This window comes from Lethenteron reissneri, chromosome 48 (genome assembly GCF_015708825.2).
Source record: "Lethenteron reissneri isolate LAM-NWPU_2019-01 chromosome 48, ASM1570882v1, whole genome shotgun sequence".
Lineage (NCBI taxonomy): Eukaryota > Metazoa > Chordata > Hyperoartia > Petromyzontiformes > Petromyzontidae > Lethenteron > Lethenteron reissneri.
This window is the reverse complement of record NC_083826.1, coordinates 5,220,043-5,235,426: the sequence shown is the minus strand read 5'-3', so window position 1 is coordinate 5,235,426 and position 15,384 is coordinate 5,220,043. Positions and strand designations below refer to the sequence as shown.

The 15,384-nt window shown below is 52.8% G+C and overlaps 1 protein-coding gene across 1 annotated transcript in view; it reads right to left on the bottom strand.

Annotated features, from left to right (window-relative positions):
* The window catches only part of LOC133354616 (protein Niban 2-like), a 76,722-nt gene extending 61,651 nt beyond the window's left edge, over positions 1-15,071 (bottom strand). The window contains exon 1 of the mRNA XM_061571605.1: positions 14,625-15,071. Coding sequence (XP_061427589.1) covers positions 14,625-14,679 — 55 coding nt within the window. The 5' untranslated portion in view covers positions 14,680-15,071. The remainder of the gene's footprint in view (positions 1-14,624) is intronic.
* Between the last annotated feature and the right edge of the window lie 313 nt (positions 15,072-15,384).

The window sequence follows — 15,384 nt, the reverse complement described above, 5'->3', positions numbered from 1 at the left end:
AGAAGCGTAGGTCGTCGCAGTGATCGTGAAAATAAAACTAATCCGGGTCACAAGACATTTCGCCCGGCCAAACGGCGTTTACAACAAACCACGGCCTGGGAATCGAACTCGGGGTCGCGGTGCTTGATGGCTAGCGGCTCCCAGGTGAAGGTCGCCCAACTACCGACGTTTACAGACCACGGCCTAGAATCGAACCTCAGGAGTCGCGGCTCGACGCGGCTCACCACGTGAAGGGTCGCGTGAAAATTCGCATTTTGGGGGAACTTTTTATTTATTTACATTTAGAAGTCTGTCTCCACGCTCGTGTGAGCGTGGCAGTGTTGGGAGCGGTCGCTCGTCGCCGATGACAGCCAGGATCCCACAGCAGTGGAAATCAGAAACCAGTCAACCCAGACTGGTTTATCCCATATTCTAGCACAGGGAAATTGAGATTTCATATCAGGAGGTGACCAATAATGTCTGAATTGATCTGCAATAAGGTGGGGCACTGGTAAGGGGTTGACAGGTTTGAAAACCCACCACAACAATGACCAACAGCGCAAAAAAAACATGCCAACACTTTACGACCCCCCCATCTACAAAACAAACGCCGGCCCGCAGTTTCTCCGCAGCGCACGACTCGAGATACGGGGTCACCGTTTGCATGCAACGGAAATACGCGTTGCATTGTTACCGACTGCCAAACGAGGCCCACGGATTCATGCAGCGACCCCTTAGACTCGCATGGGGAGGTCCCCGGGGTCCCCCCCCCCCCATGAGACTCGGTGACCCAGATACCCACACATACAGAGACACTCACTCACAGAACCATGGGTCTCAGGGACCCAGATACCCACACACACAGAGACACTCACTCACAGACCCATGGGACTCAGTGACCCAGATACCCACACACACAGAGACACTCACTCACAGACCCATGGGTCTCAGTGACCCAGATACCCACACACACAGAGACACTCACTCACAGACCCATGGGTCTCAGTGACCCAGATACCCACACACACAGAGACACTCACTCACAGACCCATGGGTCTCAGTGACCCAGATACCCACACACACAGAGACACTCACTCACAGACCCATGGGTCTCAGTGACCCAGATACCCACACACACAGAGACACTCACTCACAGACCCATGGGTCTCAGTGACCCAGATACCCACACACACAGAGACACTCACTCACAGACCCATGAGTCTCAGTGACCCAGATACCCACACATACAGAGACACTCACTCACAGACCCATGAGTCTCAGTGACCCAGATACCCACACACACAGAGACACTCACTCACAGACCCATGAGTCTCAGTGACCCAGATACCCACACACACAGAGACACTCACTCACAGACCCATGGGTCTCAGTGACCCAGATACCCACACAACAGAGACACTCACTCACAGACCATGGGTCTCAGTGACCCAGATACCCACACACAGAGACACTCACTCACAGACCCATGGGTCTCAGTGACCCAGATACCCACACACACAGAGACACTCACTCACAGACCCATGGGTCTCAGTGACCCAGATACCCACACACACAGAGACACTCACTCACAGACCCATGAGTCTCAGTGACCCAGATACCCACACATACAGAGACACTCACTCACAGACCCATGGGTCTCAGTGACCCAGATACCCACACACACAGAGACACTCACTCACAGACCCATGGGTCTCAGTGACCCAGATACCCACACACACAGAGACACTCACTCACAGACCCATGGGTCTCAGTGACCCAGATACCCACACACACAGAGACACTCACTCACAGACCCATGAGTCTCAGTGACCCAGATACCCACACATACAGAGACACTCACTCACAGACCCATGGGTCTCAGTGACCCAGAGACCCACACACACAGAGACACTCACTCACAGACCCATGGGTCTCAGTGACCCAGATACCCACACATACAGAGACACTCACTCACAGACCCATGAGTCTCAGTGACCCAGATACCCACACACACAGAGACACTCACTCACAGACCCATGGGTCTCAGTGACCCAGATACCCACACATACAGAGACACTCACTCACAGACCCATGGGTCTCAGTGACCCAGATACCCACACACACAGAGACACTCACTCACAGACCCATGGGTCTCAGTGACCCAGATACCCACACATACAGAGACACTCACTCACAGACCCATGGGACTCGGGTGACCCGGATACCCACACACAGATTAATTGACATAATGGTCCAACGTGCAGCCTTAAAAGACTGTTGGGGCAAGTGCTGTTAGCGAGCACCTATGAAGGCCGGCACGGCACACAAGGAGGTGGGTGGCCAGCACCACGCCCGACCGCCTTTGTCTTCACAGTGGCAATATTTTTAACACCCCACACCAGGTACTAATTTCAGGCCAAGTTTACCTAGGGGAGGCCCAGGACCGATTCAGATAACCGTCACCTGGTGTTGGCCGTGAGCGGGAATCGAACTCGGATCGCCAGGTTTCGGAGCGCAGTGCGCTAACCGCTACACTATTCACACACACACACAGACTCATACCAGAGATCCAGATCGCACATACAGACCTGCTGACTCACACAGACTCTGCCAAAACAGAGACTCATAAACTCGCATTACCACACCCAAACAGACCAGTAAAATCACGCAGAGGCCCATATACTCAGAGAGATCCATATACTCACATTAGGGACAGATAGACTTATATAGAGACCCATATATCCACAGATACCTAAACTCGAAGACATATCACCGACTGCCTCCCTCTATCAAGTGAAGAGACGTTTGGAAATATGGTCACACTAACACGAGACATACGTCACCATTGTTTTGCAGCAAACAAAAATGTAAACCCCAACTCGAACCCGTGGAGATCACGGGTATATAACACACGTTAACAAGCACTGCCAAAACGTCCATGGCTAATTGATGAACACAAAAAAAAGAGACAAAGATCACCCGCATAGCCTTTCACGGGTTGTCGGGGCAAGTGCCGTTAGCGAGCACCCACGAGGGATCCGCTGGCCAGCCCATCAACGTCCGGCATCACGCCCGGCCGCCTTCCTCTCCCGAGTGTTGACGTTCGCTACACAACCGCACCAAGTGCCTCATTCAAGGCCGAGCAGACCCGGTGGAGGGCCCAGCACCGGTCACGAACATCCGCCAACCGTGATCGGTCGAGAGCGGGGCATCGACCTCGGTCCGGCGGGGTTGCGGCGCTGCGATGACCGAATGCGTCGGCCGCTCGCCCATTTTGGATCGCGCTCGCACGCGCGTCTCCAGACTGTAAAATCCTCGTTAGCGCGAACCGCTCGTCCGGGCAGCGTCTGCGCGGAGCCGCGGACCTGGCCTCTGCTGTTGTAACTGTGACAGGAAGCAAGTTAGCAGCACGCATAACGGGAAACGGCTGCGTGATTTTTTCCAGAATTCCACTCACGCCGACCACGACCAACATCACCGCTGCTGCCGCCGCTCCTCTACACCAAATAGCCCCCGCCACCCAAACCTCATAACCACTTTCTCTCCCTACCATCATCACAACCACCACTCTATACCACGTACCCTCTCAACCACTCCACCACCACTCTACACCACGTACCCTCTCAACCACTCCACCACCACCACTCTACACCACATACCCTCTCAACCACCACCACTCTACACCACGTACCCTCTCAACCACCACCACCACCACTCTACACCACGTACCCTCTCAACCACCACCACTCTACACTAGGTACCCTCTCAACCACCACCACCACTCTACACCACGTACCCTCTCAACCACCACCACCACCACCACCACTCTACACCACTTAGCCTCTCAACCACCACCACCACTCTACACCACGTATCCTCTCAACCATCACCACCACCACTCTACACTAGGTAACCTCTCAACCATCACCACCACCCCCCCAACCCCCACAGTCACCACTCTTACTCTACAAAAACCCAAACTCTCTCAAAAGACGTTTGTAAGAATTCTTCCCACCGCACACGGAGCGGACGAGTCCCGGGCAGGGATCCCAGGGGGGGCGGGGAGTCTGCTGGGTTTTTTTTCGAAGTCCCTCTCGGCCCCCAGCCCCAGCCCCTTATTCACACACAACCACAAAAGCAAAGGTCCCCCGTATAGCCTCGACAAGCTGTTTGGGGGGGGCAAGTGCTGCCAGCGGAGTAGCTGCGGCTACGAAGACCGGCACTGTCACACACACGGGTGGAGGGAGGGGGTGTAGGCGTTCCGGAACTGAGCCCGGCCGCCTTTGTCTCCCCCAATGACGATGTTTACTACACAACGCACCAGGCACTCATTTGAGGCCGAGTCGACCTAGGGGAGGCCGAGGACCGGTTCAGATAATCGTCACCGGGTGTTAGCCGTGAGCGGGAATAGAACCCGGGTAGCCAGGTTCGTAGCGCAGCGTAGCGCTAACCACTACACCCACCGCTCCCCACACACACACAAACACGTGTTCCTCACAGTCAACCCTGACTCATCCCCAACACGTCCCCGTCCCCCCCAGCGCAGTTTGACCGCTCTTCTTTGCATCGATATTTATTATTTTATTTTGTTCTTTGCGAGAACAAAGACAGATTCAAGATCACTGGCCGCAAAGCCTCTACCCCCGGCGGAGTCTCCCTGCAGCAACAGGCCCCTTTCGCGTCGATCCGCTGCCGGATGAAAGCGCACCTCCCACCGCCCCCCCCCCTACGCGCGCTCTGGGTCGGACGCCCGCGGTATGTTTGGCCATACAGTAAAACCTTGGATTGCGAGTAACTTGGTCTGTGAGTGTTTTGCAAGACGAGCAAATTTTTAAAATAAATATGAATTTGATAAACGAGCGAGGTTTTGCAATACGAGTAGTACGTGTATACGCTTTGTCTGCCGAGCGTCACGTGATCACAACTGATACACGAGTGCTTTGGATTACAAACACGTTTTCGGAACGAATTATGCTCGCAATCCAAGGTTTTACTGTACTTGTGTGTTCTCTCTCTGTGTATCTCTGTGATATCTCTCCGGTTATATGTCTGTCTATAGTTTTCTGGTTAGATTTGTATTGCCATTTCATTTATACCTGATGATGATTGCTTGTGTTGCAATCGAAACGTCGTAGTATGCTATTATTTAATTTATTATTTTATCTTTATACGTGACTTTACCGAAAGATCCAAAGAGTATTGTCCATACTTCACCACGCCGGTTAGTCCGGGGTTGGTAACGCAGCGACTTCCGTTGGCGTCACCCATAACGAGAGAGTTTGGGCGTCTTGTGGGACTTTCGGTGAGTCACGCGGTAGCGATGACTAACCGGAGCCAATGAACCACAAAAACTTGTGGGGGGGGGGGGGGGGCCTTGCAATCAAAAGAAGTCGGCCGGAGGATTGGGTCACCCCATCTCATCCGATCTCGGCAGAAGCCGAGCAAGTGTTGAGCCTGGTAGGGCGACAAGTGGCGGCTAGGGGGATGTTAACTCCCTCGCCTGGTGTGCAGGAGGTCGTGGATTCCATCTCGACCGTGACGATTGGCCTGCGTATTTGGAGTTTGTGGTGGCGGCATGGATTTTTTTTCCTACACATTTAGAAAATCAACATCACGCGTTCAGAGCATTTGGCTGCAATATGCGTTTCCGCGTGATGATGATGATGTTGATAAGCCACTTCGTTGAGCTATCATTTGCGATAGGCAGGTGTTTGTCGTCATGCACAATACGTCTGTTTACAGCGTACTGCGGGGGTTACGTTGTGTGGCAGCACAACAACACTATCCAATGTTGTGCTCTACTATTGCACCCACGTCTACGGGACTGATCCCACCCCCGACATCTCGAGTTCTCCCCTGGTTAAAACAAAATAAACTTGAAGCGTGAAATTTGAAACTCCGCTGCCTTTACCCCCCCTCCCACCCAACACTCAGCAGGACAGCGATTGGCACGTACGGTAAAAAAGAATCACCTCCGTGACCACCACACGTCACACCGCGAGGAGGCGCTCATTCATCCAGCAGTGGATTTACACAACAGGGCCGCGCGTGGGTACATGACTGATGGCTGGGCAGGCGACCTGCTACAAAGACAAAGATCCCCCGTGTAGCCTTAACAGACTGTTGGGGCAAGTGCTGTTAGCGAGCACCTATGAAGGCCGGCACGGCAGACGAGGGGGTGGGTGGCCAGCAACCACGCCCGGCCGCCTTTGTCTCCCCAGTAGCGATGTTTACTACACACCACACCAGGTACTCATTTGAGGCCGAGTCGACCTAGGGGAGGCCCAGGACCGGTTCAGATAAATATAACCGTCACCTGGCGTTGGCCGTGAGCGTGAATTGAACTCGGGTCGCCGGGTTCGTAGCGCGGTGCGCTAACCTGCTACACCACCGCTCCCCACACACAACCACCACGACACTCCGCTTGGAAAAAAAATCATCTCACGATTAATGTTTGAAATGTGCGCGTCGTCATTCATGCAAATCGCATCCGAGGAACCACGGACGCGAGTAGAGAAGACAGCCACGTGGGCGAGCGGGCACCACCAAACAACTGCCCTGCATATTCTTGGTTCTTTCGGTAAAGTCACGTAGAAGGGAAATAATAAAATAATAAAAATAAAACATGATAAAATAATTCTCACGACGTTTCGGCCACAACGCAAGCAGCCGTCCCTCAGGTGAAGAACAGGTCTGTCGGAAAGACACCGTTGTGGCCGAAACGTCGTGAGAATTAGTTAATGTTTTATGTTTATTATTTTATTATTTCCCTTCTACGTGACTTTACCGAAAGAACCAAGAAGATGAATCCCTGCAGTCACGAAAGCTTTAAATCGAAACTGCCCTGCAGTCCTCTACATATCGAGATGTTTTCCCGGCCAAAAATCGGCGAGCGTTTGTACGTCTTCCTCTCATCCGTTTGGCGTTGGAGAAAACGACAACAACAGTTTTCCGTACGACACGTGAACGCGCTCGGAATTTTTTTTGTTCCCCCGCAGCCAAAGCCGCGAAACCAACTCGCGCGGTCGGAGCGGAACCGAAACGGTGACTGGCGCTGCGGCACGGCGGTCCGCACACGTGGCCGGTGCAAGTCGATTTGGCTACGCCGGGCTGTGGTGGCGCTGGCGGTAGTGGCGGCGGCGGCTTCGTAAAATGGCACGAATTTAGCCGGATCATTTACCGGGCCCCCCCTCCCCAAACCCAAATAAATCAAAATACGAATCACGAGTAAATGCCGGAATGTCCTTTACTAATCGACCGATGGCCATCAACAGCTTGCTTACTACTAAGCCTTTGCAGGGGCGGCTTCCATGCTGTATATTTGGAGTTTGCGTGTCTCTCTCTCTCATCATCATCACGGTGGCTAGGAGATGTTAACTACCTCGCCCGGTATACAGGTGGTCGTGGGTTCGATGCAGGCCCTGACGCCTTCTGCTGTATATTTGGAGTTTGCGTGTCTCCCACACCACGCGTTTAAGAGTATTTTTGGCTGCTATGAATCTCCACGCGATGATGATAAGCCGTCATCTCATTGAGCTATCATTTGCGATGGCCAGGGTCGTGTCCGAAATAATAACTACATAGCTCAGTGGGGCCCTACCTAGTACAGTAACATTTTTACATTTTTTACAAAAAATAGTGACTATGAATTCCTGCAGTCACGAAAGTTTTAAGTCAAACTTCAAGAGTGTTTAGCGCGCGGCTTTAGTTAGAGCCGCAAAGTTTGCCGACCCCTGCCGCTGGGGCCATGGGCGTTGACGCGGTGGCGAATAAAAAAAAATATTTAAAAATGAAACCCCGCCACGTGCTCCGCCTGACGTGGCCCAGGTGCTTCCTCCAACCTGGGTGTGGACGGCCCCACACGGGGGGGAGGGCAGACGGGGGCAGCCGTGAAATTCCCGCAAGCGCCACGCGGTTAACGCCGCAGAGTCGCGAACGCAGGGTCAAGATAGTCCACACGTAGCCAGGCGTTTGCACAGACTGCGTCGATAACGGTGAGCACGACGGTTTCTGGGAGGGATTCGATGCTCGGAGTGACGATGCAACATTCGTTACCCGCGGCTGTAGCCCACGGACAATAAGAGGGTTACCCACGCGCAGAGGTCGCAAACGGGTTTTGATTCCTTACCCGTACCCGCCCGCACCAGGGTCGAAAACGGGTACCCGTACCCGGCCGTACCCGTACCCGGCCGGGTACGGGTACGGGTACCTGATTGCGACCTCTGGGATGAAGCCATGTTGCAGGCGCGGGTGGGTTGATTCTAGGAACTTGAATTGTGAGAAGAGACAAGACGTTGGGAAATGAGTGACAAACAGTTACTCACCAGTGACTCACGGCCCACCCATACCCGTACCCGGCCGCACCAGGGTCGCAAACGGGTACCCGTACCCGGCCGGGTACGGGTAGCCGGGTATCGGGTAGGGTACAGGTATCGGGTACCCGGTTGCGACCTCTGCCCACGCGACTTCCTCCCCCTACGGTGTTCGGCAGCCGCCTTTGCTACACTGGCACTTTATGCGTAAAATCACGGATAACAAGAGGAAATAGGGGGGCAGCGGACGATTGCTGTAGGGTCCGGGAAAACCCCTGTGTTGGATAATAGGAGTTGTGGGTAATGAGGATCGCGGATTAGAGGAGTTATCCTGTCCTGACCACATACCAGGGAAAATACATTGGAGTTTGTTTTTCACCCCCGACTTTGGCAGTCCTCTCTCTCTCTAAACACAATAATAAAAAACAAAGTAAAACTCTCTCTCTTAGACAATTGCTCCCCGGCCCGTATACAGTGCAATTAGGGCTCACAATCGCCGGCCCACGCACAACCGCCGATGACATAAATCCTTTACTTATTAACCACCACGGTCAGGAACACTGCCGCCAAGAACCCCCCTCCCCCCCCCCCACGGAACACTCGGCAAAGCCACTGGAGTAGTGCCGGATTAAGCGAGTGCGGGGCCTGTAGCGTATGTTGTTATAAACGGGCCCTAAATAAAAAAAAAACCACTAATATTAAAAACACAAATATTTAACTTGCACAGGGAAGTCATTGTATTTTTTCATTCGCTATACAGCCGGGTAATACGACAGATCGCTAACCTTAAATACCCAGTCGTTCGTAAAAGTTGAAGGCGGTATAGTACTATAGTAATAGAGCAAGTGCAGAATCACTGAACCGGAATTGATAGCTTGAAAGCATTTAGCGCGGGGCCCTTGAAAGTGTGGGGCTCCCGTAGCATTATGTAGCTACTTGTGTAGTAGCTGCTACACGTGTAGCTGCTACATGTAGTAGCTACTACATGTAGTAGCTACTACATGTAGCACAAGTAGTTACATGTGTAACTACTTGTGCTACGAGGATCATCCGTCACTGGGTGGCCGCCAAAACTTCACAAATCCTGTTCGGCCGTACCCTGCCACGTTCGCGTCAGCGTTGCATGTCCATTGGGAAGATCTCACCACCACCACCACCCCCGCACGCCCCAGTGCTGTTAGCGAGCACCTATTGAGCGATCACAGCGTTGCCACGTGCGCCGGGTCCGTTGTGGTGTGGGACACAACGGAAATTCGGGCCCGCCTTGACCTCCCCCAAGTGTGTTTGGTGTACCATGCCCACTGCAGGGTTCTTTCATGGAAAGCTGAATCGACCTAACCCGTGACACAGGGTGGTGTGTAGGGTGGGGTGACGCGTCCACGACCGGTTGAGATATTGCCCCGTCACCACCGACGTTCGCCTGTAACAGGCAACAGCAGCAGCCTGCAGGCAACAGCAGCAGCCTGTAGCACCCTTCACAACCACCGCTCACGGCACCGCGGTGACACGAGGACAGGCGCGAGAGACACCGGTGAGACGGATGCTGCGTGACAGAACAATTCATTCCAGAGCGTTCCGGATTAAATGGAGCGTCGCACGCAGCAGACCAATAAGGTCAAGGTCACGTCAAGGTCACGTCAATGAGCATGAACCGTCAGTCATCACGCGAACTCGGTCATCCGAGTTCGCGTTATGCAGCAGCAGCGGCGGTGGCGGCGGCTTTTGGAAACCCGTCGAACCAAGATCAGCAACCAGCACCGATCGACGCTTTCAGATGACGCCCTGCGGCCATCTGGAACGCTCCCTCCTCCTTCCCCGACGGGTGTAAGAAGCCGCTGGGAAGCGGGTGCCCCTTTTAGAGCATCAACAGAGGATCGACGAACTCGTTCCTTTAGAACCGCTGTGTGGTCCTTTCAACCCAGCACTCTCCAATGGGGCACGGGGGGGTCTGGTCCGGCTACGCACGGCGACAAAATTAGTCCCAACGTGCAACGCAGCACTGCGTCGTCGCGCCCAGCGAGAGCTAAATGGCACCGCACACCTCACTACCCCCCCCTCACCCCCCCAACGTGTGACATTACAATGCTTAAGAGCTCGTGAAAATTTTGGGGTTTAATGAGGTTCTGGATGATGATTCGAACACGTGGAGGGGGAGTGTGGGGGGGGTGGAACTCACTCGTGGTACGACGCCCTTTCATCACGTTCTGGCAACTTGACACATGCCAAGCGTCCTCACCCCCCCACCCCCCCCAAACAAGTGGCGTGAGCTCATTGGGGTCGGCGGGTGGTGCAAACCGAACCACGCCCTGGCGATGAGATTCAATCAAAGGTCGAAACCGGTTCTGGGCTGCAGGTTGACAGGCGAGCGAGCGAGCCAGGGAGGGAGCGAGAGAGAGAGAGACGTCAACGTGTAGGCCACGAGTTATGTTGCTGCGACTGGATGATGTCAAGAAATGTTGTGCCACCGCAAGACTTGCAGCGGTGTGTGGACTCACGATACTGTACGCCACTGTAACTTGCAGAGGGGGACACAGGAGGACTGGCACGGAGAAACCAATAGCCCCCCCCATCACCCAACCCTCCATAGACTCAACGACTTGCATAGAGACCCACAGACGACTCGCGTAGAGACCGACACAGCGCACTCGTATGAACTACCGTAAACTTAAACTGAACTTTTTTTTATTTTAACCCACTGAGCTCCCATAGCGCTTTTTTCATAAGCGACCTGGCCATCAGAAGTGACAGCTCAATTAAGTTGGCTTAGCGCGTGGACATGTATAACAGCAGCGAAATACTCTAAACGCGCATTTCTAAACGTGGAGGGGAAAACCGGAGGACCCGGAGAAAAATCCACGCGACCACGGGGAGACAGACACACCGCAAACTCCAAACATACAGCAGGCGTCAGGGTCGGGATCGAACCCACGGCCTCCTGCACACCAGGCGAGGTAGTAAACATCTCCTAGCCACCGTGATGATGAGAGAGAGAGACACGCAAACTCCAAATATACAGCAGCAGGCGTCAGGGTCGGGATCGAACCCATGACCTCCTGCACACCAGGCGAGGTAGTTAACATCTCCTAGCCACCGTGATGATGAGAGAGAGAGACACACGCAAACTCCAAATATACAGCAGGCGTCAGGGTCGGGATCGAACCCATGACCTCCTGCACACCAGGCGAGGTAGTTAACATCTCCTAGCCACCGTGATGATGATGATGAGAGAGAGACACGCAAACTCCAAATATACAGCAGCAGGCGTCAGGGTCGGCATCGAAACCACGACCTCCTGTACACCAGGCGAGGTAGTTAACATCTCCTAGCCACCGCAGCGCCCCATACGAAGAGCACATAATCTCACAAAGACCTCCCCCCGACACACACTCTGGACTCGCACGGATTAAAGGTCTTCACAGAAACCTTGCACGTGACGTCACCGAGGTGGCAGGGGTGGCGCTCCGGAGCACGTGCGCGCTTGACAGGCGAGACGGATGATTGACAGCAGATCAAGTGGGTTGCCGTGGTTACCGAGATGCGGTGGTTGTTGTTGTTAAAGACACGAGTTAAACGAGGCTCATTGGACTGATATTTTTTTCACCGTGCCGAGATCGCCTTCTTATACTTCGTAGTCGGGTGCCAAGGAAGAGTTGCAAGATGTTAGGCAAACCTATTAAAGGCCTTTTAGAATGGACGAGATATTTTGTTGAAGTTAGGGACGGAAGGGGGAGTTGGGGAATTGCTGAGATTTGTTTGACGTTAAAGTCAATCGGTGAGATCAAGTGCTCCTTTTGAACCATAGTCCCTGAATTAAATCGTAGAGCACTGCCCGATTAAGCTAGTGCGGGCCCTGTAGCATATGTTATAAAGCGGCCCTAAATAAAAAAACACACATTTTTTACTTGCAAAGTAAAGTAATTGTATTTTTTCATTTGCTATACAGCCAGATGATACGACGCATCGCTAACCTTACACACTCAGTCGTTCAGTACAAGTTGAAGGCGGTATAGTACTATAGTAATAGAGCGAGTGCAGAGTCACTGAACCGGAATTGATAGCTTGAAAGCATTTAGCGTGGGGCCCTTGAAAGTGCGGAGTCCGTAGCATACGTAGCTACTTTTGCTACTAAGATAATCAGGCACCAGTACGCAACCCAGTTTCATGCCACGCAAACGTGTTCAGGGTCCGTCCATAAATGACGTCACGCGATTTTGGACGATTTTTGACCCCCACTCGTCACAAAAAATCAGACCCCCCCCCCTCAAATATGACGTCACAAAGCTCTGCCCCCCCCAAAAAAATAAAACATGCTTCAAATCGCTTTAAACTATTGTCATTGTATTTAATGTGGCGTTGCAATCTGATGTTGTAGGAGAAAACATTAAAAAGTATATTTAATTAAGTAGAACGTGTTGTCTACATTTATTTAAAGTTGCGCATTTTGACGTGACGACACATTTCTCAAACTCCACCCCCCCTCGTCACACATCGTCACAAATGTGACGATGTGTGGGTGGCCAACACCACGCCCGGCCGCCTTTGTCTCCCTAGCGGCGATGTTTACACATCGCATCAGATACTCGTTTGAGGCCGAGTCGACCTAGGGGAGGCCCAGGACCGGTTCAGATAATCATCTCCGGTGTTTGCCGTGAGCGGGAATTGAACCCGGGTCGCCAGGTTCGTAGCGCAGCGTAGCGCTAACCGCTACACCACCGCTCCCCCGGTGTGTATACATACACACACACACAACCACAAACGCAACTCTGGTACGGAAAGTTCCAAACCTTGGTCGACAAAGCATGTCGGGGATTGGGCAATTGCTGGTTGGTTAAACGTGGGTCATAAACGTCGTCGAGGATTAACAAAACACATGGTAACCGGCTCGCAAATTAAAACCTCACGTAAGAAAATAACCATGTGCCAAGGGGCTTCACGCGAAAGCAAATGTCGATCAAGCTCAAGGTTGTAAAATGTTGCGGGTTTTGCTCTCCAACACGCCGGCGTTGTTGCTGTACTAGGAGCGAATTTGGTTACGTTCTGTTTACGTGACAAAGGGGCCGTCCATAAATGACGTCACGCGATTTTGGGACGATTTATGACCACTCCCCTCGTCACACGGCGTCACAAAAAGTCAGCCCCCCCCTCAAATGACGTCACAAAGCTCTGCCCGCCCCCCATAAAAATATAAAACATGCTTCAAATCGCTTTAAACTAGTTGTCATTGTAGTGCGTATTTAATGTGGCGCTGCACTCTGATGTTGTAGGAGAAAACATTTATTAAAAAGTATATTTAATTAAGTAGAACGTGTTGTCTATATTTATTTAAAGTTGGTGCATTTTGATTTGACGTCACATTTCTCACCCCCCCCCCTCTAGGTGCGTGACGTCATTTATGGACGGCCCCAAACCCTCTTACTAACTGACCGTGTCGGGTGGTGGCGGGTTTAACGACACATTTATATAAAACCGATATTTTTAATATTGATCGCGAAAGCCTACTGCGTGTTAAATAGATCAAGCAGTTCGCCTAACTATACGTTGTATAAATATAAAAAAATACATGTACCAGAGTGGTGAAGTATGGTCAAACAACCCCTAATCCAGTGGGTTGACATTTGTGTATTATTAAATAAACACTTGCACACGTAATACGCTGCAGGCAATGCTCGATCCACTGCTGGATGAAAAATCCTCCACACCATGTCGCTCATTGGTGTTTGTTTGACCATACTTCCCCACGCTGGTCAGTGCGGATTGGCGAAGGGGTGGTGGTGGTCGACTAGGTAGACTCAGCCTCAAATGAGTAACCATCGCCACTAGGGAGACAAAGGCGGTCGGGCGTGGTTGCTATCCATCCCCACGTGTGCCGTGCCGGCCTTCATAGGTGCTGCAAACTCGCTAACAGCACTTGCCCCAACAGTCTGGTGAAGGCTACAAGGGCGTGGGATCTTTTGTCTTTGGTGGGCGTGGGTTGCGATGTAGAACCTGCCGTCTGGAACGCTCTTCCATCCAATATTCTGAAGCTACTGGGGGCATAAAAGCACCCTTAAAGCATCGTCTAAAATTGACAATCTCGCTACTTTAGAACTCCTTTTTGTGCGTTTGGTTCGTCGGTCCCCTGCCCCTCACCTCCCCTCTCCGATTTAGCTACGCTACGTACGGTGCGAAAGAAGTTTATGCAGAGCCGTGGCCGGGTGAACACGCAGAAACAAAGCAAACAAAATCAAGTGGACACGACGTTAAATGACACGTTGGTGACGGCGAACTGCGTAGTTCAGTGTTGAGCCCCCCGGAAAAAAAGTTAAGAAGAATAATCATCATCATCACTCTCACCTTTAATCTGCAGCTTCCTCGCCTCGTCCACGTGCGATGAGACCACGTCGCCCATGGCTCATCCACTACCTCGTCGACCCAGCCACCACCTCCACCACCAACTCGTCCACCTCGTAGTCCACCTTTCTCCACCGGCCACCTCTTCACCAGGACCACCACCACTCCACTCGAGGGGCCAACAGCCACGCCCTGAGCAGCTATGTACGCCAACTAAATTAACAACCCCTCCCTCCCTCCTTTAAATCAATTAAGATAATTACGCGTCCCCGCCACTAACAATTGCGAACAAGCGACGGGCTCTCCTGCTGCCTGTCGGGGCAAGTGGCGAGCCGAGGCAGCCCTCTCCCTCCCTCTCTCCCTTCTCGCCAGGCTGCAGCTGTGTGCGTGGTGGTGGTGGTGGCTGTGGTCGATGTGGTTGTTGTGTCACTCCACCACGAACTTCTCTCCACTGCCTGTCAGCTGTGCCGCCGCCGCTGCTGCTTTTATACCCCGGGCAAGCGGGGCGCGCGACCCCACACAGAGGCGGGGCATCAGTTGGTAGTGGGCGGGGCATCAGTTGGTAGTGGGCGGGGCATCAGTTAATAGTGGGCGGGGCATCAGTTGGTAGTGGGCGGGGCTATGAGTGGGAGTGGGCGGGGCTATGAGTGGGAGTGGGCGGGGCTATGAGTGGGAGTGGGTGGGGCATCAGTGGTAGTGGGCGGGGCATTAGTTATAGTGGGCGGGGCTATGAGTGGGTGTGAGCGGGGGAGATGAGTAGAGG